Source organism: Cupressus sempervirens, chromosome 5 (assembly GCF_028749045.1).
Source record: "Cupressus sempervirens isolate cs-2001-9-10 chromosome 5, ASM2874904v1, whole genome shotgun sequence".
NCBI classification, from domain to species: Eukaryota; Viridiplantae; Streptophyta; class Pinopsida; order Cupressales; family Cupressaceae; genus Cupressus; species Cupressus sempervirens.
Genome location: NC_143122.1, coordinates 319,003,278 through 319,023,935, shown reverse-complemented (window position 1 = coordinate 319,023,935; position 20,658 = coordinate 319,003,278). Strand labels below are relative to the sequence as shown.

The window sequence follows — 20,658 nt, the reverse complement described above, 5'->3', positions numbered from 1 at the left end:
CCTCAAAAATTCAAATTAGACTTACTAAAAGTAGCAAGTCTACCTCAGAGACCCTGAAATCATACTTCCAGCACATGAGGGTCTCCATAATGAACTGACATACCCATGCTTCTGGACCTTGCTAAATTGGGGACGTTACATGAGATGTCTCCGTATAAGTTTATAAGATGGGAATGAGTTTGTTATTATGTTTTTTTTTCTCCTCAATGATGCATTTCTAAAGATGATTGTGAAGTCATAGTGGATATGTCTGGTTACCATGCAAACGAATGTGAGTAAATAGATTAATTTGTTTACTTAAATGGTTAAGAAGCAGCAGTTTTTTTAAAATTTCCATCAGGTTTTATATTTTTAGCATGATAAAAATGTACATTGGACAGCCGGAATACACTTGTACATGTGCAAGTATCATAGTATAAAACAATAGATGCATAAATCTTAGGGTTCTCTTGTAAAACAAATATTTGGTTCACAACTTTTAGTTGCTCTTTGATGTTATTGTTAATTATTAGGGTTTTACTTAGTTTCATTGGCAAATAGAAACAATGAATAGATATGCTTTATGGTTTTGATTATGACAGGTGTATATGGAAATAAAATGTATTGATGGTGGAGACGGAGGAAGAAGAGAAGATGATCCTCCAGCAACTCACCAAGAAATACACCCTACAGCAATGCTAAGTGTTGTTGCTAGTCTTACCCCATGGTCTGATCACAATCAGAGTCCACGTAACATGTATCAGTGCCAGGTTTTTTTTTTCCCCATATTCTTTGCTTGTATTTAACAATTTAACAGCAACAAATTTTCTATTTGTGACTTAATTGTGATATATATTTCTGATTCATTCACTAGGAAAATAGATGAGCTTTTTGTTAAAGAAATCCATATTTTCTCTTTTCCCTTTAATAGCAGTGTATTGGTTCTAGTTTTATTAATTTACATTGTACATTGTTGAGTCATACCTCTAGTTAAGTTATAAGGCCTTGTTATGATGTGCTTGTGCACATGTGATAATACTTGTGTCACTTTATCCATGTTACTGGTATAAGCCTAAATGCTTTTTTATTTATTTTTGTGATGCTACTCTCTCTTTGGTATTGCCTCTATTGCTATATAGTGGTTGACTTAATTAAAGTGGAATCAACACTTCATTTGACATGTGGTCCTAATATCATACCCTGCATCTAGCCGCTGTTTTTGGGAACTCAAACCTTTGAAATGCTCAAATGTTACAGATGGCAAAGCAAACCATGGGATTCCCTTCGCAATCTATACAGTTCCGTAGTGACAACAAACTCTATCGTTTGCAAGTAAGAACTCATTTCAGTTTTTCCTTTTTGTATTAAATTGTTTTTTTCTGAAGGAAATGCCATGAGAGATCACCTGACGACTTCTTCATGCTTGGATCTTAAATTCATTATAAAATGTGGCAGACAACTGAATTGATGTCATTAATGCAGTAAGTGGTGAGAGAAATAACTGTGTTTAGTACTTACCCTACTATTTATCGTAAAATAATAAAAAACTGTTTAATTGGTTTAACTTAATCATCAAGAATCTGAACCACGTGTTTGGAAACTGTCAAGAAGTGATTTTAGGAAGAAGAAGGAACTATGTTAAGCATTGGTGGGAAATTTTGGTGTAGACTTCTGGAAACCATAGGAAGTGGGAGTTGTCAAGAAAGAAAGTTAAAAATGTTAGCAACTATGGGGTCCTTAGAAATTATACTGAAATGTGTTGGGAACTCATAGGAAGCGTATTGTAAACTTAAAAAGTATTTTTAAAATATAATTATGATGAAGGGAACTTCCAAAAATTTATTGTGATTGAGAGAAAAAATTCTGTCCATTGGGATGTGCACCCACGATGAAAGCCCCAAGTCTCAGGGATTGTGATGGCATCCCTTGTTCAAAGGCGGAAATACTAGGTTGAATTGAAATGCAAAGGGATAAATCTTGAAGAATTGTGGTATTTTTGTGCCAATCTTCCCGCTAATGAGTTGCAAAAGACATTAAACAAATTGCAGTAATTCTATTGTAACTTGTATGTGATAATTGTGAGTTATAGGGGAAGACTCCAATTTTTTATGGTCTAGTGCTAGGGTGGTTCTTCCTCAAATAGCCAAGCTGTGGTTTCTACCATTTGTCTCTCCATCTGAAAGTGTGGCCATGGTGCATTTATACTGACAATAATGACACATTGGTTTTCTTGCTGCCACATCAAAGGGAGGTTGTATCCAGGACACAAGCCATGTTTTTTCCTTGAGGGGAAGGTTGTGATCTAGGCACGTCTTGGATTACAGAATTATGACTGGGCTTTGCTCAAGCTAGATTAAGTGATTGTGCCAGGATCCATTGTGAGGATCAGAGCCCATCATGTCTGCCATATTAACCTCTGCTTCTTGCACGTTGCTAGGAACTATGAACAGACTTTGCTGTAGTGCAGCTGTTTCTGAGCCAGTCACACTAGAGCATCAATTCATTTTTGTGGACTAGGAGTGGCATTCCTTGGTCACTCATAGCAGATTGAAGCTAGTAGATTTAGGTAGAAGTACATTATACTGGGCAATGGTAGGAGAATAAGGGTTGTGGAAAACGTGAAATCTTATATATAAGAGGGTTTCCTAAGACAAAATATATATTTCAATAAGTTTATTTTATATGGAAGAGTTGTATCACCTATCTCGTGACATGAAAAGATATAATATGCTTAAGAACATCAAGTCACATGATATTCTTCTTATATGTATATCTAAGTTATTGTATATGTACTGAAATAAAGTCTCATGATGTCTACCATAACAGATCATGGTTATATATATATATATAGTTCAGATTTGTTGTAGTATTGGTGTGATCAAAGCTATATACTTTAACACTCTCTCTTAGTCAGGGAAGACAAAATATATATTTCAATAAGTTCATTTTATATGGAAGAGTGATATCACCTATCTCGTGACATGAAAAGATATAATATGCTTAAGAACATCAAGTCACATGATATTCTTCTTATGTGTATATCTAAGTTATTGTATGTGTACTGAAATAAAGTCTAATGATGTCTACCATAACAGATCATGGTATATCCATAGGTATTACGTCTCATAATATCTACCATGATAAGGGAGCATAATGATTTTCAATTGATATCAAGTCTCATGATATCTATTGTAAAGGTTTCCGCAAATTCTGAAGTGAACCAAACTTAGATTGACCTTTCTTGGTCTGCTGTAGATAATCTTCAATAAACAGTCTTGTTTGAATGAAATAATATAATTCTGGAAATGCTTATAATTTCTACAGTTCGTCTTAGGGCAGTATTGATTAAGGAGCAGACTTCAATGTGTTGTGTGTGCTTAAACTTCAATCACACCCACCTCTTATACCATGACCAAAGGGCATGTCCCTTAAAGGGACATGACCCTCTCTAGGTCGGCCCACACTACCTTCTAGAAATTGGTGCTCAAAGGAGATGACAAATGATTTAACTAACATAATATAACAAAATAGTTATAGTTAGTGCATAACAAAGTCATTGCCAAGGATCGCTGCCCATTCTATAGCCAAGTGTAATGTAATTAAATGCCTTTTAGAATGGTATTCTAAGAGAAAAAATTAATGTGTGGTTTGCACACTCATACCAGTATGAGTATCAATGTTAGAAGTTTAACACTCCCTCTTAACTTGATAATCATATTGAGAGATAACATATCTAGCATCATCAATTACGATGAATAAGCATAGATTGATACTCTATATCTATCTAAATCTTATGAGAAAGTGGTATCATGGAACACATGATACTATGTCATATAGCAATCTTATGATATGACTTATCACTCATACTAGTGATTCTAGTGTTGCATGTAATGCAACACACACACGATAAAATCTGAAGAATGATTAAATTTTTCATTTATCCAGGTTGTGACTCATAGGTACTGGCATCCTATATCACAACCTGATCCTGAGTTTAAGATCTACCAAAACATAGGATAGTCTAAAGAATAAATTCTTCCTTTATCCAAGTTGTGATTAATAGGCATAGAAATGTCTATGTCACAAATGATCTTGAACTCATTTAGATCTAATAGTAGTTCTTTACTATTCAAAACATTATCTAAGAAATCGTCATCTCTCATAATGTCTTTTGTATAAGTATTCTTTATCTTAGAGATTGTCACCTCTTAAATAATGAATACAGATGGTGGAGCCCATAACAGTCAGTAGCTTGACAATAAAATTATTTTATTAATAATTTAAAGAATACAAAATTTTATAATTCAATCATACTAGGTCTTTTCCCTAAGTGATCTATCTTCACTTGAGAGAGAGGTTTGGTAAGAATATTTGCTGTTTGATATGTAGTACAAATGTATTCTAATTTTACAGTATTCCTTTCTACGATATCTCGTACATAATGGTAAGAAATTTCAATATGCTTGGATCTGTCATGAAAAAATGGATTAACAAAAAGCTTGATGGAACTCTGATTATCACAATGAATAATTGTAGGATTCATGGCTTGACCAAATAGTCCCACAAGTAACTTCCTAAGCCAAACTGCTTCTTGAGAGGCCATTGTTGCTACAATGTATTCAGCTTCTATGGAACTTTGTGCTACTGAAGACTGTTTTCTTAATATCCATGATATCATTGCTGATCCTAGACTGAAACAACATCTGAAAGTATTTTTTCTATCCTTAACACTTCCACCCCAATCTGAGTCTGCGAATCCATTTAAATCCAAGTCAACTTTCTCATATTTGAGCCCAAGGTTAAGAGTGCCTTGTAAGTATCTCATAATGTGTTTGATTGCAACTAGGTGAATCTCCTTTGGGTCACACATAAACTAACTAAAGGCGTTAACAGCATAGCAAATATCAGGTCATGTATTTACCAAGTACATAAGGGACCTAATCATTTGTCTGTAGAGAGTAGAATCTATGGAAGGTGATTTTGCTGCCGCTTCTTTAAGTTTATGTAAATTAGTCTCCTTTGGAGAAGACATAGACTTACAATTCCACATTCCAAATCTCTTCAAAGTATCTAATGTATACTTCCTTTGATTAAGTATAATGCTGTCAGAATTCTGCCTTACTTCCAGTCCTAGGAAGTAATGAAGGAGTCCCAAATCTTTCATCTCGAATTCTCTAATTACCATACACTATCAAAATTATCATATCATCTTTATCCCTTTTATAATATAGATTTGGATAGGCTTCATTTTTGGAGAATCCCAAGCTGGTGAGATACTTATCAATTCTTTCATACGAAGCCCTTGGAGCTTATTTAAGCCCATAGAGAGCTTTTTTGAGCCTGCAAACAAAAACTTTAGGATCATGAGTTTCAAATTCTTCAGGTGGCTTCAAATATACCTCTTTTGTAATCTTTCCATTCAAGAATGCTGTTTTTACATCCATTTGATGTACTTTCCATCCCTTCGATGCTGCAATAGCTAGGACTTCTCTTGCAGAGGTGTATCTAGCAATAGGAGCAAAGGTTTCTTCATAATCAATCCCTTCTTTCTGAGAGAATCCCCTAGCTACAAATCTGACTTTATATTTTTCAATGCTACCGTCAGCAGCATGCTTTATTTTAAATATCCACTTGGAAGAAACTACAGATTTTCCTTCAGGTCTTGGAACAATTTCCCAAACATCATTCTTCATAATGGATTGGTATTCTTCTGTTATAGTATCTTCCCAAGTTGTATGTTTAATAGCATCTAAAACATTGGTTGGTTTTAATTTACACAAATCATTCATGTTTTCTATATAACTAGAAAATCTTTTAGGCCTTTTGCTTTCTCTAATTGTTCTGAATGGTGCAGCAAAGTCTTGTGCTTCCTCTACTATCTTAATGGCCCAAGGTGGTTTTTTCTTAGAATTTTGAGTTTCTTCAAGATTAAGATTTTGAATTTCATCTTCAATTTTTTCATTGTTCTCCCTTTGAGACTCAGATTTAGTATTTCGTTTAGAATTAGTTAATGGAGAAGGTTCTTCAGAACTTAGGACTCTTTTGAATGCTAAATCTTCTTCAAAAATTACATCCCTACATAGTTCAATATTTTTCTGACCAGGTATGAAAATCCTATATGCTTTAGATGTTTGACTATACCCTACAAAAATACCTTTCCTCTTGTAGGGTTCTGACTTAGGACTCTTTTCTTTTGGAACATGTATATATATTGGGCATCCAAAAATCCTAAGATGACTTATATTGAGTTTTACTTTAGTAAAAACTTCTTAAAGAGTCTTATCTCTAAGGTAGGAGTGAGGACTTCTGTTTTGAATATAGACAACTATACAAGAGGCTTCTGCCCAAAGATAATATTCTATTCTTTCTTTCTGCTACCTCGTTTTGTTGCGGGTTATAAGGAACGGTATACTCCCTCTTAGTTCCTATTTCTTTACAAAACCTTTTAAACAAATTTGAGGTGCATTCCCCTCCATTATCAGTTCTAATTGTTTTAATTTTATGTCCTGATAAGTTTTCAGTTAAGGTTTTAAATTCTTTAAATCTCTTTAGGTTTTCTTCTAATTGTTTGCATTTTAAAAAGTAAATCCAAGTTTTCCTAGAGAAGTCATCTATAAAATGTATATAGTACCAGAATCCTCCAAGAGAAGGAACAAACATAGGTCCCCATAAATCTGAGTGGATTGATTCCAAAACATTGTTAGTTTTTCTAGCTATCATGAGACGAACTTTTGGTGTTTTTACCCAGAGCACATCCTTTGCATATGCTTGAGGGGTCTTTATTCAGTTTAGGTAAACCAGTAACCATCTTCTCCATAGTTGATAAAGTTTTGAAATTTAGATGTCCCAACCTTCTGTGTCATATTTCATTTATATCTGTAGCTTCATGAATTAAGGCTTGAATAGGTCAACTAGGTTCTGAATTTAATTCATACAAATGCCCTTTCCTTTGACCATTTAATTTCGCTTTCTTAATTGAGGAGTTCTTAGCCTAGGTTATGACTTTACAGTCCACGAATGCAACATTATTTCAATCATCTTGAAGTGCTGTAACTAAGATTAGGTTCCTTTTTTTTCCTGGTACATAGAGTACTCCTTTGAGAAGAAGAGAATTACTTGACTTTAGTTTCAAGGTGCAATTTCCAATTCCTTTGACGGAATGTGCTGAATTGTCACCACCATTAACCTTTTCTGATATAGAGTCTAGTGCTTCATTGTATCCTGTAATATGTCTAGATGATCCACTATCAATCACCCATGCTTTACTTGAGACTTCATTTGATAGTGCCGAATACAAGACACGATTATCAAGATCATAGTTATCTTCTTCCTTAGTAATGTTTGTATAGTTCACTTGCTGTTTAGAATTCGCTGGGCAATTAGATCTGTAGTATCCAAACTTTTCGCATCTGAAGAATTTAATTTTGGATAGATCTTTCTTAGGTTTGTCATTCTTTTGATTATCCTTTTTCTTCTTGAAGTGCTTCTTTTTGCCTTTATAGGAATTTGTATTAAGATTAATGTGCGGTCTACACACTCAGACTAGTATGAGTATCGATGTTAGAAGTTTAACATTGATCAATATATTTAATTAACTATCATGACATGTCCATGAATATCAAGTCTCATGATATCCATGATGGTAGTATCTAATCATTATAAAGTCATCACTTTATAATGTTAGAGTTAACAATTCATTATTAAAAGATCGTCACCTTTCAATAATGTACATAAGATAGGCCAATAAGTCATAGAGTCACATATATGAGAAAAGAGTTTACACTTTAAACATCTTAATTTAAATTAATACAAATTTACAAATTTTGAGACTCAATCTCAGAAAGTAACATTTCAACCATACCAAGTTTCTTTATAAAGTGATCAACTTTCACTCTGGGAAGAGGGTTAGTGAGAATGTTAGCTGTTTGATCACTTGTATTAATATACTCCAACTAGATTGCTTTCCTTTCTACCAAGTCTCTTATGTACTGGTAAGGAATCTCTATATGCTTTGATCTATCATGAAATATCGGAGTTACGGATAATTTGATTTAACTTTGATTGTCATAGTGAATGATGGTAGGTTTCTGAGGCTCACCAAATAGTCCCACGGGCAGTTTTTGAAGCCATAGTGCTTCTTTTGCTCCCATTGCAGCTGCAATGTATTCTGCTTCAGTTGAACTTTGAGCTATTGAAGATTGCTTTCTGCAAATCCATGAGATCAGAGCTGATCCCAAACTAAAACAACACCCTGATGTGTTTTTTTGGTCTGTCACACTTTTGGCTCAATCAGAATTAGAGTAGCCATGGAGTTCCAAACTGGTATTCTCATATTTAACTCCGTAACGAATGGTACCCTTAAGGTACCTCACTATATGCTTCACAACAATAAGATGTATCTCTCGAGGTTCATACATAAATTGGCTCAAGGCATTCACAACATAACATATATCTGATCAAGTGTTCACAAGATACATTAGTGATCTAGTTATCTATCTATAGAAGGTAGTATCTATAAGTTTGGACTTGACTGTTGCTTCTTTTAGGTTATGTAAATTGGTTTTCATAGGTGTTGACATAGGTCAACAATTTCACATTCAAAACCTTTTCAGAATATCAATAGTGTACTTCGCTTGATTTAGGAAGATGGTCCTTGATTACAGTCAGATTTCCAATCCAAGGAAGTAATGAAGCCTACCTAAATCCTTCATGTCAAATTTAGAAGCCAATTCTTTCTTACACTGATCAATGAGGTGGTCTTCTCTTGTAACTTGAAGGTCGTCACCATAAAGGATTAATATCAACATATCACTATTAGTTACTTCAAAATTCAGATTTGGATCAGCATCATTCTTGGAAAATCCAAGACTCAGTAGATACTTATCAATTCTTTCATACCAGGCTCAAGGAGCTTGTTTAAGTCCATATAGAGCTTTCTTCAATTTACAAACATAAGAAGTTGCATCATGAATCACAAAACCTTCAGGTTGCTCTAAATATACTTCTTCCATAATGGTTCCATTTAGAAATGCAGTTTTCACATCCATTTAATGGATTTTCAAACCTTTGTCAGTTGCAATGGATATTATTGCTATATCTGAGGCATATCTAGCAACTGGTGCAAAAGTTTCTTCATAATCAAATCCTTCCTTTTATAAGAACCCTCTAGCTACAAAGTGTGCTTTATGTTTTTCAATGCTACCATCTACAACATGTTTAACTTTGACGAGCCACTTGGATGAAACAACAAATTTCCCTTTTGGTCTAGGAACTATATCCCAAATATCATTCTTTAGAATTGATTGATATTCTTCTGTCATAGCATCTTTCCAAACTTGATGCTTGATAGCTTTAAAAACATCAGTAGGTTTAGAGTCAATTATATTTGATGTTAATTTGCGAGGTTTTCTGCTTTCTCTGAATGTCCCTTTGCGTGCTACAAATTGATCTCCTTCCTCTATTATCTTCCTTGCCCAAAGTGGTTTTTAAGGATTATTTTTAAGATTCACATGTTGAATCTTAGGAGGAGTCTTATATTCACTTGTAGTCTCTTTTGGATTCTCCCTTTGATTCTCAAGAGTGGGAACCTCTTTTATGGTTTCAGGTGTGTCATAAACCCTATTTCATTTGAACTTGTTTCTCTTTTGAAAGTAATGTCTTCTTCAAAAATGAGATCTCTATTGAGTTCTATTTGTTTTGTCCAAGTATGTACACTTTGTAACCCTTTCTAGTTTCACTATAACCAATAAGGATTCCTTTCCTTCCGGTAGGTTCTAATTTTGTTCTTTTCTCATTAGGTACATGGATGTAAATAGGGCAACCAAATATTCTCAAATGGCTAATCTGGTTTTACACCTGAAATGGCTTCTTCAGGATTTTGTTGTCCAAATGTGAATGAGGGCATCTGTTTTGAATGTATACTGCTGCATTAGATGCTTCAGCCCAAAATGACATTTTCAAATTTTGATCATATGTCATGGCCGTAGCAGCTCCTACAATAGTCCTATTTTTCCTTTCAGTGACCCCATTTTATTGAGGGTTATAGGGAACTATGAACTCCATCTTAATCCCAACATTTGCACAATTTTCTTTAAATATTTCATAAGTGTATTCTTTTCCATTATCTGTTCTTAGAATTTTAATTTTCTTTCTTGAAGAGTTTTTTGTAATTGCGTTGAATTCTTTAAACTTTCCAAGGATCGCTTTTGATTTCTTGCACTTAAGGAAGTATATCCATGTCTTCTTAGAGAAGTCATCAACAAAAATTACATAGTACAAAAATCCTCCTAAGGGTGCTATTGATATGGGTCCACATAAGTTAGAGTGGACTAATTCTAACACATCCTTAGTTTTACTCAAACTATTAGGGAATGAACTTTTGATGTTTTTCCCCAAGGCACATCTTTTACAAGACTAGCTATGAGATTGACTTAATTTAGATAACCCAATTACTAATCTCCCCATAGAGGTTAGGGCACGAAAGTTGATATGGCCTAATCTTCGATGTCAGATTTCATCTGAGTCAGAGGTCTCATGAATAAGAGCTTGGTTTGACTTAGTGCAAACTTCATATAATAGTCCTTGTCTCATGCCTTCTTTATATTTGAATTCTTTGACCATGCTAGTACTTTACCCTCCATGAATGTAACTCTATATCCATCATCTTCAAGAGCGGACATAGATATTAGATTTCTTTTAATACTTGGTACTTATAGTACTCTAGAGAGTTGAATTAGTTCCCTGACTTCAATTTGATAGTGCAAGTCCCAATCCCTTTCACAGACTGTGTAGAATTATTCCTAATTGTAACATCCTTATTTGTTTCTACTTTCATGTTCTCTAGATGCTCTTGGTATCCGGTGATGTGCCTTAATGATTCACTATCAATTATCCAAGTGTTGGATTCGTTTGACACTTGACTGGACAATGCTGAGTAGAAGGCAAATTTCTTAGGATCTTGGTCAATGTTTGGCTTATCAACTTTGGCAAATGAGGCTTGCAGTTTTGATTGATCAGGGCAATTTAATGCATAATGTCCATATTGGTCACATCTGAAGCATTGGATTTTAGATAGGTCTTACTTCTGTTTGGATGATCCCTTTCCATATAAATTTCTTTTTCTTTTAGAGTTCTTTTTCTTGCCCTTCTTATGAGAATTGGTGTTAAGAACATGAATGTCTTCATCTATAAGCTTCTATTTTCCTTTAGTAATTTGTCTCGACTCTTCTTAAAGACAATCAGATGTTAACCAATCTAATTTTGGAAGTTTAGGTCTTGCACTTATACCTTGTACAAATGATTCCCAAGAATTTGGTAATCATCCTAATGCTATTAGGGATAGCTCTTGATTATCAATTTCGTATCCAACTAATTACAGTTGATCTCTCAATCTTGTGATTCTCATGAAAAATGCATTTATTGATTCTCCCATATTCATGCTAATGTGATTCATTTGTCTATTAAGGGCGTCTTCAGGCAGTATTATTTATTACAAATGCATTTTCGAGAGCTTTGAACATACTATACACAGTTTCATGTTTCGCTACTATAGGTACCATATAATCTCGGACTGCATCCACTGTAATTTTTATGGTGTTCTCATTGTTCTCAATCCATTGAGTTTTCTCAGGATCATCTTTTGGTTGTTCTTTTTCTTCTTTCACAAAAGAATCAATTTTGTTCTCTTTTAGCCTCATCATTGTTCGAATTTTCCAAGATGTGAAGTTGTCAGCACTTGCAGGATGGTCTTCAAATCTAATCATGTTTGACATTTTAGAAGAATAATATGAGACTGTAATTCAAGTTGTAAATCTCATGTCTTAAACTTAATAGGATCTTTCCTTAACTGTATTTGATACTATGTAAAGTTTTACCAAGTTTATATCAGATTTAGTATGAATTTTCATTCTTAGAAATCTACAGGCTGAATGCTTGAATCTTTCAGACTTGATCATACATACATACATACATACTTACATACATACATACATATATATATCAAATGTGGTATGTTGCAGGCATTTCATATGTATGCCCAGAAAATTGAGAAATAAGAAATGCTTCAAATCACCAAACTTTATGTTATTCAGATTTTGCGTTATATTAATTGATTTCTATATCAGCAAGAATGAGTTCCTTTGAATATATAAATCATATGAGAAGGTATGGGGGTGAATGGGCATGTCTCTAATTAGAGACATGACCATTCATCACAGAATCTATTCATAGATAATTAGCACTTAACAAATTCTAATGGTGATCGGTATGTATAAGCACCGATTCATTAATGTGCATTGCCCACACATAAAGTTTGCATGATCGACAATGCTAAATCCGGATTGGCATTATTCAGGCAAGCCGATAATCATATGGAATAACCAAAGATCATCATCTTCAGTCATGCCAATAATTATATCAAATACATGTGAACTTGTCTCAATGAAATATATATATATATATACATATATATATATATATATATATATACATATATATATATATATATATATATATATATATATATGAATGCATTAGATATATTCAAAATAAAATATCTGAATAGCATTGGAAATATGTATGGACAGTGTTTACCGTACAAGGTAAAAGGATACTTAACGGATGTAGTATAGTAAGATATAACACAAAATAGACGATGTACATATACTTTGCCGAAGGGTTGACTCAACCGTCATGTGCCCGTTTGTATACTATTCTACCCATTGACTATAATATAGAATTTACCAACAACGTCATCCCCCCCCAAAAAAAGTAAAGCCCTCTCTAGATGACAATAACAAAATTATCGAGATAGATTAACAAAATGGAATACATTAACTGTGGCTAACTATAACAAGATAGATCTTTTTCTGTCGCACCACTTTCATATTTGTCTTGTACCAAACTGGTCTCTGAACCACGTTGCATTTGTAGCCTTTGCTAACACAATATTGTCTCCTTAGCCAAGTTGACCTTGATAGCTACCCGTGCCACCTTCTCTGGTTCCAACTCCTGGGTACACTAAGCCAAGTGTTGCTCTACTGCCTCCAATTGGATGGTCAACTCCTCTCAAGCTCTTTATGCATCCATCAAGATAGCCTCAAGTCCAACCAACACCTACTTTGAGTGCCTAAAAGTGTAGCATCCCTTTCAAAAGGCTTGCTCCAGTGCTCTCTTCACCTTTTGCATACAGACACTCTATGCCTGAAACAACTCTAGGTCTTATCAACTGGTCACACTTCCTTCGACACCATACATTATTCATTATGAACATTTTTTTATTTGTCGTCGTTTTTTTTAGAACCTCCTATCACCCTTCTTCTGTGTCACCTTGTCTCCGTTCCTTGTTCTGTTCTAAGTTCTCCAGGCTCCTGCCATATAATGGTTTCGAGTTCTTAAATTGTTGATGTTATAGATCCATGCTTCTTCCATGCCGCACGGCCGTACGGTCTCCTTGCTATCGTATGGTTTCCTCACTCTGGTTGTTGCTTCCGTACGGACCGTATAGTATGGTTCTCGTGCTGTCGATGTCCGTATGAGTGTGTAGTACGGTCTCCCTCCTTTGCCGTACGATCACCCAACCTTTAGGCAATCTGGTTGTATGGCCATACGGTGCACTTATGGGCCTCTTCCTGCAACTTTCCCAACCATACTGTGCTTTAATTTCCTTCTATTGTATGGTGTTCAAGGACCTTGCACTGTTCTTCTCCTGCCCGTACGGTCGTACGGTGTGGTCTGTTCTCTGTTGTCATCTTTCTCGTTGGTGGCTGTATGGTGCCTTAATGTCCTTGATGGCCGTATAGTGATTTTGATCTCCTTCTTGATGGCCATACGGTGACTTTATAGTCTTTATTTAATTATTTCGTAATTCTCTTATTTACACATATTTATTCTAATTCTTTATATTACATATATACATTTTTTATCTATTATTTATATTGTCTCTTAGTTGCTCGTCCATAGAGGTGCGTTATTTCTTTCATGGTAGATTTTCAGTTTTTATCCATACACGGCATCAGGCACATCCTTCCCGTCAAGCATCCATAATTTGATTACTCCATTATTGTCGATCACTTTGAACTTTCCTCATCTGATCTCGTTTCGCCCATTATACTTTAAAACTAACTGACCCAGTTGAAATTTATTCAATTTCAAATGCTTGACATGCCATACCTTTCGCATGTTTTGTGTAACTTTCGTGGCCCATTTTGCCTGCCGTTGTCGCTCATCCAATTTATTTAAATTGTACAACCTCTCTCTCAAGCTTTCCATATCTCCTAATTTGTTTTCAATTGCAATCCTTAAACTTGGTACCATGAATTCCATCGGCTGCCACTCCTTGCCATCAATAACTGTATTTTTGATTCTAGAACCTTCACTCTGTATTGCTGCAGTTTTTATTAAGCCCTTCCTCTTTAATTCCTGTGCAGACCGTACAATGTGTTTTCATTGCCGCCGGTACCTTTCTACTAAATCCATGGTGCGTTGTAACCTTTACTTTTTGCGCGCTCTGTTCACCGTGTATCGTACGGTGGAATCTTTCCTTTTTCTATGTTCGTATGGTATGTTCTTCCTCTTGTACTAGCCATACAGAATGTTCTTTCCTTCAGCTTCAGTTGTAACCACCTTGCCTTCTTTCGCTTCTCTATATTCCTTCGGACATTCATTTTCCTCTCCTTTCTTACCTTTATCGACCCTTAACATATTACAGCTCGGAAAGAGCTTGTAGTTCTCCATCTGCCAATGAAGTAGGCCGTTCACCAAGTCCAAGTCGTCATCGTTAGATCCTCCTTCCAGTCTCTATACTCCCTCTTCATCGGGTTCCATTCTCTTCTTCCTTCCATTGGCCCCTTTACCTTCGCCCTCGGAATCCAATGACGCTGCTTCCTCCCCTACCATTTGTGTATGCAAGTCAATTACAAATCTTTGGCCTCCGTCTTCTAGGGATAGGGTATTTCGTTTTCAATCATGTTTCACTTTTGCTTGCACCAACCAGCCTCGTCCAAGGATAGCATCATACCCTTTTCTTTTCAGTGGAATGCCACAAAATCTAATAAAAATGGTTGTGTTCTGAATGTTACCGGCTGTGCCATCAAGGTTCACAACAGTTTGATTCTGTGCTGATCTGCCGTGAGCAACTAAAATGTAGGTGGCCACAGTGTAGGTTGTCCTAACTTTTTCCATATATCTTCTGGTAACACGTTCACGCCTAACCCTCCATCCACTATTGTGTCTGTAAGTACAGTTCCTAGAATACCCATCTCGACTATTGCCGGGTGCCTTCTTGTCATGAGTGCCAGTAGCATTAGGTTTGCTGTAGTCGTTCCACTACCGTCTTTTCTTGCTTCTTCCGTTACTTTCAGAAGTGTCATATTCAAAATTGCCGTCCGAAACTAGGGCATTCTAAGAAGGTCGTTTAATTTTATCGGAACTTCTGTTTGCATTACTTGCCTTATAATGTTTTGTTCAACCAAGTTTCTCTTTGAGGTATCGGTAGTGTCTTTTGCTTGCAACTTTCCTTTTTCCATTTGTTTCTCCAGCTCCGTTCGTACTTGCTGCAACCTCTTCTTTTCTTCCTCCGCATCAGGATATTTTGCCCTCTTAGCTTGCTCACGTGTAATGGCTAGTGTTTCCTCATCGCATGTTTCGATGCTTAACAAATTTACCCCCTGCCTTGGGCATTTTGAATCTTTGTGGTCTCCCGGACCACACCATCTACATAATAGCTGTAGCATCTCCTTCGTGGTACAATCTTTGGCAAAGTGCTCGCAGAGGTTGCACAGACGACATTGTATCATTGGCTGTCCACTTGTGTCGTATTGTATCTAACTCTAGCCTCCATTGTTATTATTGTTATTATTATTACCACCCGTTTGGCATCGGTTATTGTTGCGATGACCTCCTATGGTTGCATCATTGTTTCTGTTGGTTCTGGCGCACACTTCCTACGTCAGTAATACTTGCTGGTGTCCTTTTGACTTCATATTAAATGGGTACTCCTTTATGGAATGTCATGCAACCTGGCAGATATCACATAATTGTTTCTTCGGGCATGAGCCCTTTGTGTGGCCTTCCTCTTTATAGTCCGTACACCACAATTCTCCCTTCATCGAGTCAGGATTCTTTTTCAAATTTTCAAATTCTTTCATCATTCATAGCATATCCTTCTGCAACGCTTGAACTTTCTTGCTTGATTCTTCATCACGGTTGCTACTTTCGGACAATGAATCATCTGAATCTGACAATTTGTGCTTTTTTTGCTTGTTTTCCATTTGCTTTCCAGATCCATCGCCCTATTATATGCATTTGTGTACGATGTTAGAGGCACAATCTTCATTTTCTTCTTCAAAGCCGGCCGTAGCCCCTCAAGAAAGCATTGTTTCTTTAATCCGTTAGTTGGTGGGCTCTCCATCTTTCCCACCAACTCTTTTAGCCTTTTTGCATAGACATAGACCATTTCGTTCTTTCCCTGTTTTGTGCTGTATATTTCTGCTACTATTTCGTTATCATCCCTTAGCAGTCGGAACTCTACTATGAACTCCTTCTTAACTTCTACCCATGTAGTTAGCTTTTGAGGATTTGCGTCTACAAACCAATCAGTTGCTACGCCCTGTAGGGTCACTGGAAATTGCCGGACCCAATCATCCTCGTCTGTTACACCATTTGTTGTCCATATTGTTTCACATGTCTTGCAGTGTCTGATCGGATCTGCCGTCCCGTCACCATTAAACTTCAGCAACTTCTCCTTTGGTCTTGCCATTACTACTTTCTTCTAATTCTGAGGGACCTGCTGTGTACGTGTGCTATTCTAAACACTCATGTTGTTCTGAGTACTTGCGTTGTTTTGGGCACCTGTGTTGTTCTGAGCACTCGCGCTGTTCTGCACAACCGCGCTACTTTGGACAACCGCCCTGCTTCCAACAATAGTGTTACCTGGTGAGAAAAGATCTTCCTCAAGCAAAGTTGTTCGATTCTCTGCCTGCATCCATTCATCAGGTGTATCAGGAATAAAGAATTCACTCCATGCTCGTGCTCCTTCGACACTTAGAGCTGTGCGAGTTACTTTTCTTCTGTTCGGATTCTCTACCCTCGGCATATACAAGTTAAGGAACTCCTCCCTTGTCTCTTCCACCAAATTTAATCGCCGTCGAGTCTCTTCTAGCAATTCCTTGACACTCCTTGGTCCACTAGGTGAATGCACTCCCTTCGTCTTTGCCCCTTCACCTCCTTGGTGTTCGTCGACAATCTACTGAAGCTTTCGTCTGCGCTCCGCTTGTTGTGCTAAAATTAAAACTTCTTGTGCTGTGTGTATTTCATTCTTATCTTTTATCTTTTTTCTATCCTTGTTAAGAAAATTAGGCATTAATCTTCATCACATTCCCTTCGTTCTAGGTTCGAATGGCAACGGCACCAAATGTTTACCGTACAGGGTAAAATGATACTTAACGTATGTAGTATAGTAAGATATAATGCATAACAAATACTTTATTCATATACGCAATATGCACTCCAATGATTACAATAATTCTAATGATTATCATGATTCTAATGATGATCCAAAATCCCTTCTGGACGGTGTACATATACTTTCTCGAAGGGGTGACTCAACCATCACGCACCCGTTCAGATACTATTCAACTTGTCGGCTACAATATAGAATCCAAGAACATACAATATGTATATGTACTTATCAATATGCAAGTCACACACACACACACATATAAAGTTTAGAATTGTTATTCATAGTATTTGTCTGATTGGAGCTATACGCTTTAACAATTAAGAATACTTCAATATGAATATTATAAAAATTGCTACAACTATATAGAGTTGAAGACATGACAGCAAGTACACATCATTAAGAAATGAATAGAATACATCATCTGAAGCATGGAAGATATGAACAAAGTTGATGAAAAGCACAATCAAGCAAAGATACTGATTTAGCAATATCTGCTAAAGGTAAGAGCATGACAACATTTGTTTTACTAGTATCAAAGATGAATACATGATCATCATATCAATTGCAATGAGCATCAAATTAAGGAAGGTGAATGATCAGTAACATGACATACTTCAGCACATAAGGGAGTTGATTAATGATCAAGTGATTAACATGGTGGGCACTAGTATTATGATTTCGATGAAGCTCAAGTTGATGCATCAATCATGTAAGAAGAGCAACAAATTGATAAGCAAATTGGCTTGGAGAAGTATGATTATCATGTAGCCATTTATCACTAAACATCATCAGCCACAATATATAATTCTCAATGCTCAAAAGAGCAACAACGACTGTTTTTGATGATAGATAATAATAATTATGTCAGAGATTACTATCTTTACCAAAATCACTCAACAATATATACCGATTTAATAAAGAGGACAATAAATTGTTGACAAATACGAATTAGATGAAGAGATCAATTATGAAATAATGTGAAAAGTATTAAGTGATAAACCGGTTGGTCTTGAAGAGGCACAATTATGTGAAGAAATGATTAAGAGAAAATTACACATTAGTTGTAGTTGTTATGAAAGGCGATAACTATGATGGGGCATAAGGACACATCCCATAAATTATGCCTCTTCATTCAAAGAATGCAAATATAAGGAACCATTTGCATCATCCATTGAAGGTGTTAATTATTTCAAAGTGAATATCTTATTTCCTTCATTACTTATGTGGGAGGAAGACTCATTCTTCCTTAATATATATGGGTGGTGCCCCATCACCAAGGGACAATACTTTTTGTATATATTATTATTATAAAATTATATATTATAATATAATAAGTATTATAGTATTATATTTATATAATAATAATTATTGATATAAAATTCATATGCTCAAAATCTAATATAATTGTTGTATTGATGAATTATATCATCAAAACCTCTAGGTTGTCTTGAAGGAATCTGACCATAGCTAGAATAAATTCAACAGAAGGCATCATTTTATAACTTATTTCTTATTTATCCTATTAAATCTTCCTAGTTGAGTACTTGGCACATTTTGGTTGCAAGGGTTTAACTTTCATTCAGGCACCGTAGTTGTAGGAGTTAATGGTTAAGCTCAGAAACAACCACCTTTCATAGTTGCAAGAATACATATCCATATTTGAAACAACCTTAGTTCTATAAGCGTTATCTTAGTTTCCAATTCGTAGCACCTTAGGCTAGATTTGGAGGTAGATGGATGTTGATGCAGATGCATTGATGGATAGCCTATGGATGCTCATAGGAAGCGCATCTTGGGCATCCGAATGCTTAGTGGATGCCCAAGATGTGCTTCCTATAACCTTCCACAAAGCATTTGTGAGGTTCCAAACACCTCCATGGGCGTAGCATAAAAAATGATGCTTTTTGGATGAAAAAACAACTAAAGCACATTAAATCATGTGTTAAACAACATTTTTTTTCTGATTCCAATTAGCAAATCTTGAATCTTGATTGATGAACTAAGTTCCCATATTAGTCCCTGCAACCCCAAATTTGCAAGTCGGTTCGGTCCAAATTCGAATTTGTTTCAAATTCGGTTGCAGACTGGTAAATGCGCTTGTCATTCTTTGGGAAGGACCTTGGATGACTACGGGGTAAAACACATCGAGCCAATATGGAACCCGGAGCGAATGACAAACAAATTTGGTCGTTGTTAATTTTTCAAATATTTTTAGAACATTTTTTAATTAAAACCCTGAAATGACACTGATTTTTTCGGTTGCTTTTGCATTTTATAAAACATTTTATACATTCCTGTTTTGTATCATGAATCCAAGATTTATTTTGCTGTCGTTTTTCTTGTGCGTCCAAAATGCGAAAACATTATAGACTATAGTTTGCATCCAGAAATATTATCGTGTGTCGAAAAGGTAGGGCAAAAACATTATACTGTGCATCAGAAACATTTTCGTGCATCCAAAAGACAGTTAGGTGATTTGAACGGCAGTTTTTCTACTGTTTTTTACTTTTTCTTCTTCTGAGCAAAGGTTATAGATTACAGCCTACAGTTTTTTGTCATTATAGACTCATTTTATTCAAAACTCCCAAAAATCAGTTTTTAGTGAGTCCTGCAGAGTTTTTGCCAAGTGCCAAGTTGGCTCAGCCTTGCTGAGTCTGTGCCGAGTTCGAGTCTGGTAACTATGGTTCATATAATTATATCAGAGAGAGCTGAACTATACATCTACAAAATCATCTTGCATATTCTAATTGTCATATGAGTGATAGCTGTGATATAGCCATTAACTTTATACATATTTCCTAAGTTAGCCAAATAGGGGACATTACATTTTCTCAACCTAGATTAATTGAATACGCCATGAATCTGTTTACCATGATTGGAGTATCCATCTCTATTCTGATGCCATGTCAAGAGTTATGATTGTTGCTATGGGTGTGTTTTTCGTCTCCAATTGCATTTGCATCAATGCAATGCCACTTTTAGCTTTTGTTTAGGTTCTTCTCAGCATTTGAATACAATTTTGACATCGCGGTCAACAATCCATGAAGGGGTACTTGATATGTTTGATGCCTCTGAGTTGCAAATAATGGTCACTACAAACAATACTGGCATGCTATTCTTTCAAATGACATCATTTCTTCTAGTGGGTCAGCTTCCATTCTTGATGCCATTCTTTGTTGGCTGTAAATTTGGTATTCATAAAGTCAGGAAACACATTTGAA

General features: G+C 35.7%; 1 protein-coding gene across 2 annotated transcripts in view; it reads left to right on the top strand.

Annotated features, from left to right (window-relative positions):
• NRPA2 (nuclear RNA polymerase A2) overlaps positions 1 to 20,658 on the top strand; it is a 294,138-nt gene that overhangs the window by 145,679 nt on the left and 127,801 nt on the right. For both annotated transcript variants that reach the window (XM_089830051.1, XM_089830050.1), the window contains exons 19-20: positions 582 to 749; positions 1,237 to 1,311. In XM_089830051.1, the coding sequence (XP_089686177.1) occupies positions 582 to 749; positions 1,237 to 1,311 (243 nt within the window). The remainder of the gene's footprint in view (positions 1 to 581; positions 750 to 1,236; positions 1,312 to 20,658) is intronic.